The sequence below is a fragment of the Trematomus bernacchii genome, unplaced genomic scaffold (assembly GCF_902827165.1).
Source record: "Trematomus bernacchii unplaced genomic scaffold, fTreBer1.1, whole genome shotgun sequence".
Lineage (NCBI taxonomy): Eukaryota > Metazoa > Chordata > Actinopteri > Perciformes > Nototheniidae > Trematomus > Trematomus bernacchii.
Genome location: NW_022987720.1, coordinates 568,270 through 587,017, shown reverse-complemented (window position 1 = coordinate 587,017; position 18,748 = coordinate 568,270). Strand labels below are relative to the sequence as shown.

The window sequence follows — 18,748 nt, the reverse complement described above, 5'->3', positions numbered from 1 at the left end:
AGCTTTGCAACAACAGTCAGAATGTGTAATTCAGTGATTCTGATTAAACACCGAACTTCTCAGATCCCACGGTGCGGCTGCTATGACCCTCTCGGAGGTCTTTTTGTGTTTAGACTCTTCAGCAGCGGCTCACTGCAGGGGCTCTTCAGTCTCCACCAAAACATTAAAGGCAAAACAAACTGACCAGTGTGACAATAAAAGGGGAATGCCGGCGGGGCGGGTTGGATTTGTTTTTGTGTGATGTGACCGTGGCCACTCATCTTCGCTCCAGTCTCAGCTCCTCTGCTCGTTGCATGCTGCGTTTGAGCAGTTTGTCTGAGGAAGCGGGGTGAAAACTCTAACCTTTCCACACAGCAATAACTTCCCACCATGACATCGAACCAACATTGCTTCAGCGTCCCTCAGCACTCGCTGTGAAAATGTCAGACGAGCTCTTTTCATCTCGGGGAAATCCTATCTGATTTACTCTCCCCCCTCTTCTTCAGCTGAGGCGCCTGTTTGTATAGGGCCATGTTTCATTTGAATATCAAAGCCTGTGAGGAGGTGGCCAGACACTTTAAATGCCATTTTTTTGGGTGTCTCTCAAGGAATGTGACTGCTTAAGTGTCCTTGACGAAGGGACCTGATCACTGAGACAATGCTTCCTTTGTGGCCGCAGGGTGACGGTAATCTCTATCTATCTACTCTCTGCTCCGTAGGCGAACACAGAAGTCCATTTTCATCTCAGTGTGCAGCTCTTTTAGGCAACACGGTTTAAATGACATTTGAGAAATTGTTCTCATTGTTTTGGTCACGAAACCAAACAACCATGGTGGACAATTGTTGTTTAAATAAAAGGTAATTGGTTTTTTTGTGTCTGTAACCCAGGTTATTGGACTGTTAATAGATTGTACAGAGATTCCCTGAATGCCTCACTGACGTAGCATGTAACCCAGGTTATTTTACTTTAAAATTGTTCTTTACATAATCGTAATTGTTGCTGGAATCTTCACTCTATGTGATCAATTATAACATCCCTTATCCCAATCACATGTCCATTAGGTAAGAAAAACCACAACTAAGATATTAACTTTCTTCATATACAACATACTCAATCAACAAATACATTTCATGCTTAAAGGTGAGTATTTTTTTTTTACTTGTAAACGCACAAAAAATTAAGTTTGAAGAAGTGTTTAACCACAACACACTGTGTGAAACCTTTAGGTCTAACAAAAGGTGTGCATGGTTGTTATTAAATATCAATATTGTGAATACTATAAATCAATGCTTGCAGTCTTCCTGCACTTGTTGGTCATTTTTGCCTTTGCTTGTTTTCACCACCAGCTGTCAATGAGTTAAATAGCGAGAAACCAGTGGTAGGATTGTGTGTCGAATTGTTTGCATATTTTTCTCTCTAGATAGTGTCTTATACAAACAAACATGGCCCCACTATGGTTACTTGTGGTCGAAAAACCAGAAAAGGCCCTATTTATTAATATTTTGTTTCGAAACTTGAGACATACACTGGCTGAGGACATAAAGGAATCCTGTTCTGCAAAAATAATATTGTAAGTTAGAAGAGCAAACAGGGGGTTATAAAGTTTTTAGAATGTGTGCAATTGTTGAAGAAAAAAGAGACTGTCTTATAACGGCTTTGCTTAACCTTATCACACAGCTGTGATTTGCCCAAGAATAAGTTCCATACATGTTACTGTTTCTCAGAAGGGACTTAAGCACATCCATTGTTGCAGCCCCGACTTGGATTTCTTAATGCGTCTTCATGCAAACAAGATGAAGCCATGAGATAAATCCTGAAAGCTAGCAAACAAAAACATAACTGGACAATGACATAGTGTTCTCATGATAACACTATCAAACATCAAGCTCCTTATCTTCTCTCTCTTCATCCGGGCATGAAGAATCTGCCTGTATCTTCTACTTTCTGCAACAAAAGTTTGGCGTGTTCCTACACTGCTCCTCTAGGTGCCTCTCATACCTCAGTCTGATGAGCGTGGTATGAATAGAGGTATGAGCAGTGACCCTATCTTGTTATGAACCCTGAGCATCTGAACGAAAGCAACACAAGGATGAAAGTATACAGAAACACGCCACAGTTTATCGTATAGACTGCAGTTTTTCCCCTTGCACAGGCATGTTGAGTTTAAATCTTCCTTGCAGACAAATACATTCTAGCTTTACATTGATCCCTCTGACCTTGTAAGCTCTCTCACCTGGATGTCACTAACACTTTCCCTGGGAGTTCTTCCTCTCTGATAGGATAAATGCTTTTTAACATGCAATATCTTCATTGCTTTTCCCCCTTGTGTTTAACTTTATTTGATAATGTGCTGCAATTTGTTTTGTTTTGGCTTTTTGAAGATTAATTTGATTACAAATAGATGTTGGCTCATGATGTGTTGTCCTTTGAAGCAAAGGTTTTGATAAAAGATCACAGCAATGTATTATATATTATCTGTATTTGAGCTGGAATTTCCTATTGGACATGAAACCATTTCAGTTATTTAAACACAAACATATATCATACACGTACTGAGCCAGTATTTTTGATTTTATAAGAAAGGCCACCTAATTGTATGGGCTCAGAACAGTCTCATAATACACACATGCACACAGAAGGATTCACACTTGTATTTCATGATCCACAAAAGGATTCACACTTGTATTTCCGGATCCACACTTGTGTTTTTCAATGCACACACAAATGTGTTCCGTTTCATATACATGTAAATAAAATCCAAATACAGAAAAAAGTTTACATATGTATTTTTGATCCTCACATATTTGTTTTCCGTTTAAATCCCCTGAACCTGCAAACACAAACCGCTTTCTGTGCATGGATTGCTCTGCATTCGTGTGTGGGTTTTTTGAGACTCCCCTGACGGTCACCCGATTCGTACTTGTAATTTTTTCTATCTATAGCCAATCAGATGTCTCCTCAATTCTAAGCCAATCACATGAGCGCGCCCCCACGAGGGTAGATTTCTTGCGTTCATGTCACTTCATATACGCATTTTGCGTAGTCCGGAGCAGGGTTTCCGCGGACAGAATTTAATTTTACCGGACAAATTTGAAACTTACCGGTCATGTTTCAATAATAATAATAATAAGAATTGTGTAGCAGCGTTTCCGTTAGGTAATTACCGGACTATGACCGGATAATAACACGGGAGTAAGGATCATCTCTTTTCCTCTCTCCCTCCCTCTCTCCTGACAGCCCGTCAGTTTCTCATGCAGCTCGCTAAAACTTCACTCGCGTTTATGTCCATATCGATCAGATCCAGCTCTCCTGATCGGCCTTTATAGAGAGCACCGATCAAACTATTAAGAGTGAATATCGGCCGATAATGACCGGCGGGGCTCCCCCCGTTGACAGTTCACTGTCTAGCACTGGCTTCGTAGTGCACTGATCGATTAGGCTAAGCTAACCTGTAGCTGCTCCCTCCACACTCACAACAACTTCATACAGACATAAATAAAGCAGCTGATCGCCATACAGGAAACACACATTTAAAACAGTTTTGCCTGCCGTTTTTGTGTACACAAGCATTCATTAATGGTTCGGAAAGTGGCACTGTACCTTAATAATATAAAGGCTTGTATTTGCGTGCATTTCCTGATCGGAAAGTGGTAATGTACTGAGAGTGGAGGTGTCCTGAGATTAGCGCCTGCAGGCAGGCTCCATGGACCTGTCAGCTCCGGACAGCGCAAAATGCGTACATGAAGCGCTACGTCATGAACGCAAGAAATCTACCCTTGTGGGGGCGCGCTCATGTGATTGGCTTAGAATTGAGGAGACATCTGATTGGCTATAGATAGAAAAAATTACAAGTACGAATCGGGTCACCGTCAGGGGAGTCTCAAAAAACCCACACACGAATGCAGAGCGATCCATGCACAGAAAGCGGTTTGTGTTTGCAGGTGCAGCGGTTTTAAACGGAAAACAAATATGTGAGGATCAAAAATACATATGTAAAACTTTTTTCTGTATTTGGATTTTATTTACATGTATATGAAACGGAACACATTTGTGTGTGCATTGAAAAACACAAGTGTGGATCCGGAAATACAAGTGTGAATCCTTTTGCGGATCATGAAATACAAGTGTGAATCCTTCTGTGTGCATGTGTGTATTATGAGACTGTTCTGAGCCCATATAATTGTGACGTCTGTAGTCAACGCACTATAAAGGACTACAATTCCCACGGCGCCTGCGCTAAAGCCACAGTGATGAGCAACCTGTTTGAGAGATGCCGTCGAGGAACAGTTTTTAACCGTACTACACGTACACATACAAATCGTACAAGTACCCTTTAAGTTATGAAGTTATTGCATTATTAAGAAAGAAAGAATACCTAAGTTGTTTATTTTATTTGAGTTTTGCTTATTTATTTTGAATATTGTAAAGGCCTATTTTCTTTGTTGCATGTGCAAAAGTTTGTTGTTTTATTTTGAGCAAACACATAGCAACATCATCTAATTCTGAACCATCGGAGGCCAAGCAACTCTTCAAACTGTAAGTAATTTAAAGGAAAGAAAACGAGTTAGAACTGTCTGTTTAAGGCGTCTAGTGGCTTGATGGAAAGACAAGGGAGGAAGCCACGACACGTACATTGGGGGGGATTTAAGTGGATTTGTTTACTTGTTGTGTAACCCACGTTCTGCTGGAATGTGTATTTTATTTATCGGTCTTCAACACCTTCGATGTAATAAGAGGGCTTCACCGTGAGTGGCGCTGTGCTTATTCTCGCGAGATTACCCTACAGGAAGACACGAAGAAGGCGAAGGTCAGGAATTAAACATGGCAGCCCGCAGTATGTTGAGGTCTGTCTGGACGTCTTTTGCGGGCTTGAAATTAGGTGCCACAGGCAGCAATGTGATTTTCCAACAGGGGACAAATGTTCCCCAGCTATCGGCTATAACCATCCAGAGCCGAGGCCTCCGTCAAGGTGAGACTAACCTGCAAATGTGTGGATGTTAGCCCACCAATGCTAAAGGAGCTAATGTTAGCTGGCATGGTAACGTGAAGACACTGAAAGGCATTTCAGCAGCTGCTTTATCTTTTTACATTTGTTTTATTTATCTTTATCTTTTATAGACGTCTATAACTGTGGTGGAAGAAGTATTCAGATTATTTACTTGAGTAAAAGTACAAATACATGAATGATAAAATCCTCCATTACGAGTACAAGTAAAAGACCTGCATTCAAAATATAACATAAATATATAAAATGACAGTGTTATCAACAACATTTACTTAAAGTATACAAATAAATGTAGTTATTCTGCCGAAAAATTCTCTAATAATAAATGTGTGCTTTATTATTATTTTTATTTAAAGGACATTATTAGATAATATTGTTGCATCAAGTAGCATTTTACTATTGTAGATAGACACAATTCTAATATATAAAAGTATTAACTTTATTATATATGTTATAGGTTGAATAATTCTACTCTTTTACACCTTAAATAGTTTATTTTTTAGAGATGCATTATGTTAAAAGTTCTGAAAAGTAGCTAAACATGTTAAATGAATGTAGTGCAGTAAAAGTACAATATTTACCTATGAGGAATAGAAGTGTAAGTAACATTAATTGCAGTACTTCAAAATCTTACTTAAGTAAAATACTTGAGTAAATGTACTTGGTTACTTTCCACCACTGGTGTACAACACAGGAAATAGTCTCTTATTGCAAACGCTAAAATATGAATGAAATCAACCTATGAATCCATAGAGGCAGTCTTCCTCTTGAAATCTTTAAATGTAGTGATTTAAAAAACATGTCTATGAACAAGGGGAACGAGTCACAATAGAATACACATACATGTTGATGATGGAAGAAATACAAAATGTCTATATACATATGTATGTGTGTATAGCAGTATATATTTACATTTACTGGCTGTTGAAATCTTTTTTTAACTGATGCATTTATCACTGAAAAGCTAACAATGTATTCTAAAGATTAGGAAGGCAGTAAAACATTGTTCCATTTACGTTTCAGATCAGAAGCCTAACATCATTTCATGTTTGTTTTTCAGTGGTGGAGAAGCAGGAGGGTAACACCACAATAGTAAGTACAACCAAACTGATGATAAACTTAATATGATGTTATTTGCTGTTACTTCAACAGTTTTAACTGAGAGGCTCACAATGTTTGGACGTTAGGAGCACTACATCCTGATAGTTTGGACTTGTATTATTCCAGGTTATTTACTAAAACAACAAATTAAAAGCCATAAAGATAATGCTGCTGCTTTGCTATAGTAGCGATATATAGATGAGAGCAACGCTATTGCTACTTCCAGCCAAAATTACGGCCCTGCCTACTTTCCGGGAGAAATGAGGCATTGGAGTGAAGCAGAAAACAATAGTTTCTTCATGCCTAAAAGCTGCCGTGTCGTATATTGCACCTCAAACAACAAATACATCTTGAGTTACTGTTTCTTTACTTCCTCTACAGAAAAAGAAACTATCCAATTCAGAAATTACATTTTCGGTGTAAGCCTGCTGCCTGCTACTCATTCACTAGCAGACTGACCGGTCATCCATTCCCTACTGATTTAAATGTAACCATAAATCGTCGCCGATCTCCAATAACATTGTTTAATAGTTTGCCTGTCTGATCATCATAACTGGGCTCGTCGTAAATAAATAAAAAGGCGCGGTTTTATTAAAGGTCACATGTCATGGCATGTCATTTCCACTGATCATTAGGGATGCTCCGATCGCCAATTTTGGGACCGATCCGATCGAGTGGGCGGGGCCTAAATGGAAGATTTAAACATCACTTTAAATCTTCCATTTAAAGTGATGTTTAAAACTCAGTTAATGGGGCTCATTCACTGGAGCTTCCACAAACAACAATCAACTTAATTATTACATTCAAATGATGTACATTATTCAAGTTTACATTCACTTTGGATAATAACATGGGAGAAATGAGCGGAAGCGCTCTCTTTTCCTCTCTCCCCCTCTCTCTCTCTCCTGACAGCCTGTCAGTGTGCAGCTCACTGATCCAGTAATGAGTGACCCGACCGTAAAGAATAAATATATTTATAACTAGTTTAGCTTGTTCCAGAGGTAGATAAAATAGCTGTGTTAGGTCTAACTCTTAGTGTGTGTGTGTTGCTCCGCTCACCGGTCCGTCACAGCGGGTGGAGCTGCAGGATTTCTGCTTCACACACGTTGCATACCGCTATTTTACTGTCTTTTTCGGACATCTTAAAATAATGCCAGACCGGTGAAGCCATTTTGGCGAGCTTGTTTTGCCGCGCACAGAGAAAAGTGTCATGTATTTTACGTCATGCGATCGGCTCTCGCGATCGGCATGTTTAGAGAGCACCGATCGATCGGTAGAGAGTGAGTATCGGCCGATCTCGATCGGTGACCGATCGATCGGAGCATCCGTACTGATCATAATTCCATTGTTGAGGTATACTAAAATAGATTTATACTGTGCAATTTTCCAAACTCACATTGGTTTCGCATACAGCATCTCTGTAAAGTATGTGTATTCACCGGTATTCACTCTCTGTCCTAAACGGCTCGTTGGAGCTCTTGCCCCCCCCCTCCCTGTGTGCCCAGTGTGCTCCGATTGGTCAGCTCGGCCACTCTGTTCTGATTAGTCAACCACCAAAGAGGCTCCGCCCATGTCTAACAGTGCTTTTTTCGGCTCGCTCTGAGCGGAACATCAGTCTTACAATGGCGTCGGTACAGCCGTATATGTTATATGCTATCCCTACGTAGCGATACCCAGGAAGTAAACAATGGAAAATGAGAAATCTCCAACGAGGCGTTTTGGGGAGGTATTTTCTGTGTTAGAGTTTTACTCGCTACAGGGTGTACTTTGAGGGTTTTTGACTCTGCAGACCGTTTACATGCAGAAAAACCTTCATAACACACAAGGGGACGGGTAATAACCGGAAAAGCATGACATGGGACCTTTAATTGTGATTGCCGAAAACTTCTGTATTTACCTCCATTCAAATGACAGCAAGTATTTTCTCCCAAAAGGGGGCGTGGTCTTGCGTAGAGGGCAAGTACCAGGATGCGTTGCTCTCATCTATAGTGGGAGAGAGAGAGTCTTGATTAAAAAAAATTATTAAAAAATGTTCCATCAGCACATCTATATTTTGGTCAACCTAACAAGAAACGTACCCTAACAAATTATTGCACTTGGACAGATTGAGGGACACATACTGAACGCTCCAGAGGCTCCAGAGCCTCCTAACCCTGAAGCCAAATGTCCGATCTACAGATGGAACTTGCAGAACAAATACAACTACACGGTAAGTGCGTACACAGTAGTAACCACATGATCTCAGACATTATGAAAAGTCTTTCAGTGGTTTATTGTTTGTGGTTGTCTTTCCCCCTCTCCAGGATGTCCTGCTGCTCAGTCAGTTCATCAGGCCGGACGGAGGCTTGTTGCCCAGGAGCATCACCGGCCTCTGTCTGGAGGAACATCGCAAGATCGCCATCTGTGTTCAGATGGCTCACAGAGCAGGTCAGTGTTTGTGGTTTTAAATCTTTGTTCCATACAAAGTCAAATGTCTTCATTCTCTGATACTTGGTACCTTAGGTGACACAATTGTAAGGATTGCAAGATATCTCAGAAAGATAGTGAGTGTTTTAGAAGAGACATACTTATGTGTATAACCTGACACTGACAAGATGGTAAGAAGCCAAAAATCTCTAAACTAAATATCATTTGTTGGTTCTTTATTAAATTATTAAGTATTCAAGCTGAACTGTTTTGTCCATCTTGATGCCAGCTATTATTACTATTTCCATTGCTTTCATAATAATAATAATAATTGAATATTGCATCGATATTGGGATTATAGGAATAGATATTGTCTAATATTTTGGCTATAATATTGAAAGTGTGTTTTTTTTTTCTGGTTTAAAGGCTTTATTACAGGACAGTGATTTAATTTTCTGAAACAACCAGACTTTTTCTGTTATTTGCCTTTACCCAATTTATATCCACAATCCTGGTTATTATTTATTTAAATGTTCTCAAAATACAAATAAGTATAAAAACGTGGCTTTTTTTTTCTAACTTTCTGTGCTCCAGGTCTGCTTCCTGACCACAAACCAAAACTTCCAGCCAACCACATCAGTAAGCCCAAGCAACAACTGAACAGGTAACGTACACCTCTGTCTGCTTATATATGTGTTCCTCATCAATATCTATCCAGCACAAGCACCAGTGAAACTAAAACTACCAATGTTTTTTTGTTGTACAGATACCTGACTTGCTGGTCCATTGACTCGGTGAAACCCATTTTTAAAACTGGACTAAAGTGGTGTAAAAGGCGCATGGCTGTCGGCAGCCCATTACTCAAGTACAACGTGCGTTACGGTGTCAAGCACATCAATATCAAACACTGAAGGACAGGAAGCCTGACCAATCTGTGCAGCAACTGGACGAAAGTGGGCGGGAGTTCCAAGTAGATCTTGCCTTGGGAATAAGGCCTAAAAGCTTCATCCATCTGTATTTATTCTACCTTTTTGTTTATTAAGCTGCATCACTCTTTTAATGAAGTGTCCTCAGCCTCACCCAGAACCATCTTTTCTGTTTCTGCTGGTTTTCTAAAAAGCCCTCGAAGTGAACTCTCTGACAACTTTATGTGAGCAACAACTGGGTCAGTGTCACAGCTTCAAAGTAGGTGGTATTCTCACTGTGTATACTCAAATGTGCAAATAAAATGTGTGTGATTACTCGGCCTCTCAACCTGTGTTTACTGTATAGAAACAGCTAGCAACTAAACAGAACCAAACGCTTGTAGACACAAACTGCATGACTGGGCTTTCTTGAGTTTATTTGTTTAAAGGTAGAAGCAACAAAATGTCCTGGAATAATTAACTTAAAATACAATTTGAGAAATGTGAACGACAGAAGTGGAGAATTTGTAAATATGTGTAAGATCTTTTTATAGCATGAAGGGAAGGTCCAGATTCTTCCTGCCATCACCGATATAGATGTGTCCGTGCTGCGGGGTCGTTGGCAGATGGAAGAAGGTCAGGCCGGGCCACAGCAGGCTGCGCAGCACCAGCACTCTGCTGGCACATTCCAGCTGGAGACTCCACGACCCTGCACACAAAGAACACTCCAGGTAAATGACTGACAATAACTTCCACGTCATTTTGAGCACGAATGAAATAGAGGCTACATTGATCTTTGGAAATCAGAACAAGAAGATTACACTATCCACGTTCTTGAGGCGAGGGATACTCAATAAATCTGTGCTTTTTGATATCTGCCGTCTCTCACCTGTTTCTCAGCACACTGGAAAAAATGCTGCTCCAAAAACAAGTTAAACAATAATGAAAACAAGTTTTCACTTGAAATAAGTACAAAAATCTGCCAATAGAACAAGTGAAAATTAGCTTGGTAAGATTTCTTGAAATAAGATGGGATATTTCGATAAATCAGATCTTGCAATTAGCTGGGAGAACTCATTTTGAACTACCGGTATATTTGACCAGAATCAGGAAATGTTGTGTTACAAAATAAGCCGCAAATGCTCAAAGTTTTCTGTTTTCTGATGTTAGTCTGTGATTTTCTAATAAATATGTAAAAAGAATATGTGTTTCATCTGAGATACAACTCAAAATAAGATTATTTTACTTAACAAGGTGATGCATGCATTGTCTAAAAACAAGACCAGATATCTCACTGCAGTGTTACTTCTGAAGTTATGATGTCTTATATCAGGTGTAAAGACATATTCTGGCAAGATTTCAAGTTTTTGTAGTGTTTGTCTGGGTGTGATTATGAACCCAACAGCTCAGGAAATAGAGAACAAGTGCAGCATCTGCTTTGGTGTGAAAGCTCTTTGATTAATGCTTTCACACAAAGGGATAGGATTTCCAGAAATAATTGTTTCAACACTTTTTTTTAATGTATCTGGCAAATCCTGAATCAACTAGAAATAAAAACATGTTGAGCCTTCAGGATGTAATTTCAAAGATGAATTGTAGAAAAAAGAATCCATGGTAGAGGTGTAATATCTGGATTTTTTTCTTATAAATGTGTGACTTTAATCCTAGTTTTTCTTGCAAATGTATGACTTTAATCTAAGAAAATATACAACGTTTGTTCCTAGTAAAATAAAAAGTTTCATCTTCTAAATTCAGATTTTATTTTCTCTAAATATGACCTCTTTCCCCTCTCTCTGAATTGATATTTTATACCTATGATGGCACTGATACACCGTCATCAGTAACTGTACGGCTGCAGGTGGTGAAACCAAAAGCCATAAATCAAGAGCTGGGAACAGTTTTCACCATTGTTGTGAAAAAAAGAGGGGAATCCCAACCTAAGGTCTCAGAGGAAAGCACCTGTCTTTCAGTGGAGATGCATCATACCTCATTTTCCCCAGAGCCCCGTTTTTAAAAAAAGTAAAATCTTTCTGCAAACGCATGCGATCTGCCGTACAGAACGCTGCAGTGAGTGTGGCATTGAGACAGCTGTGTAATGTCTGCTGTAGCGATGACACCGCTGACATCCGCATCAACTCAAAAGAACACACACAAACATAAACACATGTGGAAGCTCTCCTAAATCAGACATCTGTTGCATGTTTGGTCACGGGCACTAAACATTTTTTCTTTCACACACATCCACTTTACTCTACATCCACTCTATCAACATTCACTATGGCCTGGAGCACATCCAGCTCAGCGTCTAATCTCCAAACTTCGACACGGCTAAATTAATTCTAAATCTTCCCTTTTACGGTATCCATTCACATGCTTTTCACAGTATCCATATTTGCTTTTTGTTTGCTTCCTGAATTTTTTTCAACATATGTATTACAGTTCGACAGCTCAAATGTCTGAGCTTCCCATGACGATTTACAACAGAATAATATTCGCCAGGGCTGTCCGATTTTCGAATTTGATCATGGTCAGTTTCTGGCATCCCTACTTTGGATACCAATTGGCAGCGATTATTTCTCCTAAATTGGCTAAAAGAGGGGTATTATTACTTGAATTGTTGTGGTTACAGATGTAAGCTTTCCCATCAATCATGTTTCAGGTGGAGCTCTTCCCATGAACTGGTTTGTGTTCAGCTAGTAATTATGTAATTTTCCGATGGAGAAACCCGAGGCCAGGCTCAAAGTAGGTGGGCCAACATATTTTCTTACCAAACACTATACTAGCCATCTGGTTATCAGACCTCTGTATGAAAAAGTTTTTTCAACATATTCCCAGAAAGCTTAATAACATTTATTTGATCAGTTTAACCGTGCCTAACTGACTGTTTTCCTGTGAAAATGACTCCATTTTCTCTGGTAAGAAACTTCTCTGGACTTTCAGTCAGTTGAATCATCGAAGGGATTTTTGCTCAAACCACATGTAATTTAGTTGTAATGTAGCAGAGTTGGAACTCATTGTTTTACCACTGGCTTTCTAAAGGCCTCAGTAACACTTACTCATGCTTAAAATAGCTGGGTGTTAATGGGTCCAGATCATGAGATTACCTTTATTCCACTCACTGTCATTTCCTTTATAAACCTCTTAATGCTCAGTGATCATTAAAGAACAACTCTTATAATATTTTTGTTTGTGTGTGATGAAAAAATACCTTCACCTTTAGGAATGTCGTCACTCAGTACATCCAGGAAGTCGATGGCTGGGTTTAAATCGCCCATTTCCAGGATGGATTTCTTCTTCAGATTCTTGGCTTTGCTGAAGTGGAGAAAGTTGTCCAGCTTTCCAGCTTCTGAGTGAGAAAGACCTGAGCACGCAAGTCATTGAAAACTGAGAAATGATGATGGAATTTTACAGTGAAATGTTGTCTGAATATACATGTATTTAAAAAAAGCAGGCCTATCAGAACTCAAAGTATTGTGAAATATTTCCTAAAATGCTGTTTATCTTATGCATCCAGTTAAAATAAATGAAACACCTCAGAGTCCACGACATGCAGCATCAAACATTAATGTTCCACAATGAGAGAGACACATGCCATGTCTAAGACTAATACATATGTACCACCAAAGCTGCGGTTGGTCTGGACGAGGCCATGAGGACTCTTGAGGTAAGCGCCACGCGGAACCACAGACGCTTCCTCATCGATCCGGTGAACTGTGACCGCCAGCCTGCTCTCCTCATTCACTTTGGTCTGAAACCCAAAACAGTACATCATAAAGCTGGATTTTGAGACTGTACCGATAGCGTTGATATCGGCCAGAATTTTTTTTTTTTACTGAAAATAGGAAGCTCTGTGAGATTAAATTCTCTTTCCCACTAATTCTTCATTGATTACAATAGTACTTTGTTGCAGAGATGGATGGCTGGAGATATTGTGCGCCTGAATATATACAGTATGTTGGTAGAGGTAGGACATTGTCTCTTCTGCATTTTCATCTTTTGTTGTATAGTTCATGTTGGTCCCACATGGCTTTAGGTATAGTTTTACTGCAATATGTTGTGTTGAATAGTTTTTTCTTTGGATTACAGTTTTGGCTGGGCAATATGAAGGAAATTACAATAATTTTGACCAAATACTTCGATATATATGTGACAATATTGTAGGGTTGACCATTAATGCTTTCAAAAAATGTTCACATTATGAAAAATGTGATAAATAATCATTAGTACTGTGAATTATTGACTATGTGAGAAAGGGCAGATAATAGAATATCTTTAATGTCTGGTCGGTTCAGAAAATAACACAACTTTACTTTATTGTAGCCTTTAAAACCAGGAAAAGACACTTACAATATTAGAGTATCCATTACCCTAACGATAAAGACAATATCGTATCATTATGTTATTGATATAGTATAAATATATTGCCCAGCCCTAATAACAGCCAATGAATGGAATAATGTTTATGAAAAAACGACTAATATTACAATTAACACTTGATCTTGAAGTTCAGTTTACGGCTTAATATTTGTACTATGTTCAATGTACAACTTCACAGTATTGATCACAATTTTCTTAATTGACACACTCACCACCACCACCTCCTCCTGTATTGCATCATCCCTCCCTCCTGGCCTGTGGATCTCAACATGCTCATACACATATGAGGGGTCTCCTACGAAGCGACCCTTTGCAGTTTTGGACACCTCCTCGATCACAGAGTCTGTGGCGGGGGCGAGCAACATCCAGTCCATGCAGTTGAAGCTGGAGGACAAAGGACCAACAGGTACATTACATTGTCAACGGCAGATATAAAGTACTCCTGCCACAATGGAACACATACCCACGGTTATCTTACCTATAAAGAGTCTTTTTATCCTTCATCTCATCTTCTCCTCTCCCCTGAGCGATGAAGTAATCCTCCTTTAATCCCAATATTTTGCCCCAAAACAAGATTCGATGGAACTTGTAGTTTTTCTTCAGGATGACCAGGGAAGTCTGCAAAGCGGTTCTTTGCTCAACGTTTTAAAGTATTTCCGCTACCGGCGACCAGTTCCAAAGAATAGAACAACGAATTTGAGTCCATTGTTTATACAAAATAAACCACGTTATATCGCATATATTAGTTACCTTGACGTGTTGTAAACTCCTTGCTAGCTAACATAACAGCTAACCTTAGCATGAAGGTCCGAGCGCTAGGCTTTGGTTGCTAATGTCAACAAAGCTTGTTGCTCTGGTTGTCACAGCAACGCCTCAGTTTTCTTGTGCGTGGTCTCTCAGTTTTCTTTTTGCAAATAACCTTTTTAGAGTGTTAAAATAACAGTGTAAAGAGAATCAAAACGTTTTTGTTAACGTTTCGCGCGTGTTTGCTTACAGTGTTTATACAAATCAGACCGTGCGCACGTTTAGTCTGACGTCATGCCCCGACTTTTGAAGTGAGTGTGTTTAGTCCCAGGAAGGCACTCGGGGCTAGGTACTAAACAATCTATGGCTGTATATGTTTCATTTGTCGCTAAGAGATAAAGTAATGAAAGCGTCCTGGCACATCCCATACTGTTGGTGCATAGGTATACTTACTAACACCCATTATTCATTTCATGTAGTAGCTAGTTTGTACATTCACTCAAGCCTACTTATAAATAAAGTGTACTTTTAACTGAACTACAGCTTTCTGACAGCTTTACTAACTTTTAAAATGACTGTCTTTTACCAATGTTATGTTTATGATGAACTATAGGAAGCCATCCTTTATATGTTGAAAACATCCTTTTTAAATAAGCTGGAAAATGCATAGTCCCAAAGTTGAAAAGGAAACTTTTAAGACTATCTTACAGTTAATAAAGCATTTAATATTGTGCATTCATTAAAACATCACTGAAATGCAACAAGGCCCACACATTAATGACGCAGTAATAAATTATCCAAAAATATCATATAGTAAAAACAGTGAAATTGAACATTTTACTGCACAACGAGTACTTTTACTTTACTATTTTTCTGATAAAACTACTACTTAAGTAAGGTTTTGATTGCAGAACTTTTACTTTTTTTTCACAGTGTGGTAATAGTACTTGTGGGCTCTGTGTGCAGGCTTCATACGCTGTCTTTCACCCATGAAGCCCAAAGAAGGGGAGGCATGCAGAGGAAAAAAGAGAGGGCTGGCAGTTTTGTGTCTTGAAGACAGAATCGGTTAAGCTCTTTGCACAGCTGGCAGGATGCATGCTTAGATCCCTCTAACATGACTGTGTGGCATGTGGGAACGAGAGCGAGTCTCAGAAATTATCTTTGAACCGAAAATTGCCGTTTGGTGGTCTGCATTGGGATTGCAAAACGGCATATTGCCGTTAACCCAAACAGGGAACAAATACATGTGTAATTAAAGATGAAATATAGTGGAGCTAAATCTGTAAAGTTCTTCCAAGGTAACCTACTGCCTCGTGAAATGACCCCGAAGCACACGGCCGGCTGTCATCCTTTGGGCTTACTAGAATTTAGCGCCGGGAAGTGAGAGGAGAATGGCACAGTGTGTGTTTCGTTCTAGCGTTGAGGCTATAGATGTGATTTCGCTGCAATGTAAACAGCTGAAACAAATCCAGCATAGGAGAGAAGGAGAAGGAGAGATTTTCATTTTGTTTAATCTTCGTTCATACATTTACCAGTATTTTATTCATTTGCTTTCCCATGCAGTCAAAAGCTTTCTTTATTTACACATGTATGTCATATCTGATACATCAGCTGTCTACACATCATATATTTCAATACATATGTGACTTTATTGTAAGAATTGGACCACCATCATGATCATCCGCTACCCTTGTAGTATTCGACCAAAGAGTTTTCCTCTTCCTCATGCTTCATGTTCTTAAACTGATCTCTTCTTATTAAAACTTGCTTTGCTCATAGTGGTGATGTAACTTCCTGAACTCCGTGGTATATATGTAAGGACAGACTGAGTAGTACTAAAATCACTGGTTCCTCTGTTTAGAAGACACTGAACCGACAAGGGTTGTGCGGTTTATCCTGGCTGGGATCCAGCAGCCCCAGCCAGTGTACGCTGTGTGAAGCTGGCTTCAGTTACACTTAGAAAAACATGATTGGCTACTGTCCAGCAAATGATTGTGGATAGTGCTAGTGTTGGGCTAATCTTGTGGTTAGTGATTCTATTTTGGTCTCCCACCTTGATTGACAATCTTGGCTTCGACTTCAATTGTCTCTGGGTTTCTGAGTTTGACAGAACACATTGAAAAACATGGCTGTCTTGTAATTCATGCTACAGTAGTTGTCTGTTTTCTAAATCATATCTTAATACTCATTTCCTAACCACTTAAAGTCAAGATTAAATAATCTCAAACCCTGTTTTTGATACCATTTAGCTTTTCTACAATTATGCGTAATAACATGTCTTTTTTAAAGCATTTGTTTTTTACTTTCTGGGTCCACCAGTGAAATTGTTTTCACACGCACATGTGATTCACAGGATAATAGGCATGCATATCCAGCATCACTGATATTGGCCGTCTCTGTTTACTGCTCATTCACCTCACACTCTATCAGAGCTGCATAAAGTGGCTGCAAACCCATCATTTCCATTTCCTACTGCTGTTGCATCCAACCAGCCAATTTAATGTGAAGCGTGCATTGTTTCCTATGAATAACTTAGGCGTTTGAAGGCAATTTTAATCCAGCTTGGGAATGGCGGTCTCGGCCACCAACAATGAGAACTACTGTCCAAAAAGGTCATTGCAGAATGCAAATACATTGAATGGGAAGTGTTGAGACAAAAATCGAATAAATTATATATCATATAATTGTATTTGATGAAGATCTTAAGAGTTGTGACTTTAAAAACCCAATACAGGCGGTTTCTCTGGAGAACAGAAGCTGGTTTTAATAATTCCCATTCCCATGCTTGCCATTTCCCATGCCACACTGCTATTCCCGGGCTCTGTGTGTTGGCTGCGATTGTCCAAACAAAAGGACCTCGGTCTGGAGTCACATGCTTCATCAGCAGCGGTGATTTCAGCTGTCTGGCCCTCCGCCCTTCTGGCTAATGTAGTCCACCAACAGAAAAGCGAGAGGAGAGTGGGGTGACTTTTCTACAGAGTGTCCCACACAGAAGAGTACACACAAGGACAGCCCCTTCACCAACCCACCCACTTACTCACACACACAGACAAACACACTTTAAGCTTGTGGCTCAGGATGTCACCTCATTAGAGTTGGCATCTAAGGTGGAAGTTTTGGAGTTGGAAGCCACAGAGTGACCCGAACCGACACACCACTCCAGTTCTGTTCCCCAATTGGCCGGGGAAGGAAGCAATACTTGGACTAAACGGCCTGTTTCTGTCCCGGTCCCACTGCCTTGGGAAACTCACCTCCCAGGCTACCAGCGTTGCCATGGCACTAATCCTGACGGACAAAAGATGGGAGTGCCACGGAGCATGATGCTGCCAGACACTCTGATTGGCTGGCACCATCCCACGCGATGCTGTGATTGGCCGGTGCTATGTTTATATACAAATTGGAGCAGTCAGAGGTCACATCCATCGATCTTGGTGGTGACATGAAGGAAACCTGACCTCAAAAACCTCAGAACTCCAAAATGGGGTTTTAATTCCTTTTTGACACACACACACACACACAACACACACACACACACACACACACACACACACACACACACACACACACACACACACACACACACACACACACACACACACACACACACACACACACACACACACACACACACACACACACACACACACACACACACACACAGGCTCTTTATTAAGTTCAGTGGCCTGGGAGTGCAGAATTAAGTGAATACTGAGAGGGAGTGAAGTGACTAAATAATAGTGTCTGTGGTACACAAAAGCACAGACGACAATAATACCAAGAATGCATGGAGGGCACTGGGTTCAGTGGGTTGCACACCTACACACAAACACAGAGGTTTTGGATTAACACGGGATAAATATTTTGATCCGGAGAAGGGCGTGTTGTGTAAACTAGTAATGCTTTAAAGACTTAATTGTGTGTTTCCTTTGACCTGGGAGCCGAGAACTGCTTAAAAGAACTATAATTATCATCAATAGGTTTAATCTGTTTTCCTCACATTTCAAAGCCTGATTACTCTCCTAAATGTGTGTTTCTTGCATCCATCTAGAATCCATGCTTTCCGTTTAGATTAGCTAGATTAGCTACAAATAGACAAATGTATAGATAAACTGCTACGCTATCAATGCGGGCAAGTTTGTTGCTGTTGCCCTGTGAATGTTTCGGCCAATACATAACAAGAATTGACAGTACAGATATGAAAAAAAAATGTTGAGCTCATTTTGACCGTTA

General features: G+C 39.8%; 2 protein-coding genes across 2 annotated transcripts; one reads left to right on the top strand and one right to left on the bottom strand.

Moving 5' to 3' along the window:
* Positions 1–4,754: 4,754 nt before the first annotated feature.
* On the top strand, positions 4,755–9,733 carry mrps18a (mitochondrial ribosomal protein S18A). Its single transcript, XM_034144149.1, has 6 exons — positions 4,755–4,949; positions 6,046–6,077; positions 8,191–8,295; positions 8,390–8,513; positions 9,087–9,156; positions 9,259–9,733. The coding sequence occupies exons 1-6, from the start codon at positions 4,802–4,804 to the stop codon at positions 9,401–9,403; spliced, it is 624 nt and encodes a 207-aa protein (XP_034000040.1). The 5' UTR covers positions 4,755–4,801; the 3' UTR covers positions 9,404–9,733.
* On the bottom strand, positions 9,475–14,718 carry rsph9 (radial spoke head component 9). Its single transcript, XM_034144148.1, is given in 6 exon segments — positions 9,475–10,106; positions 12,612–12,758; positions 13,016–13,145; positions 13,987–14,158; positions 14,253–14,419; positions 14,421–14,718. Coding segments are annotated over 6 exon segments (837 nt in total). The 5' UTR covers positions 14,481–14,718; the 3' UTR covers positions 9,475–9,945.
* Between the last annotated feature and the right edge of the window lie 4,030 nt (positions 14,719–18,748).

What these genes read in the sequence shown, in the direction of transcription:
- mrps18a (XM_034144149.1), top strand. Translation starts at nt 4,802, where the DNA reads ATGGCAGCCCGCAGTATGTTGAGGTCTGTCTGGACGTCTTTTGCGGGC. An exon ending in AGGAGGGTAACACCACAATA is followed by an intron (nt 6,078 to 8,190) that starts GTAAGTACAACC and finishes GCACTTGGACAG; the next exon opens with ATTGAGGGACACATACTGAA. An exon ending in CCCAAGCAACAACTGAACAG is followed by an intron (nt 9,157 to 9,258) that starts GTAACGTACACC and finishes TTTGTTGTACAG; the next exon opens with ATACCTGACTTGCTGGTCCA.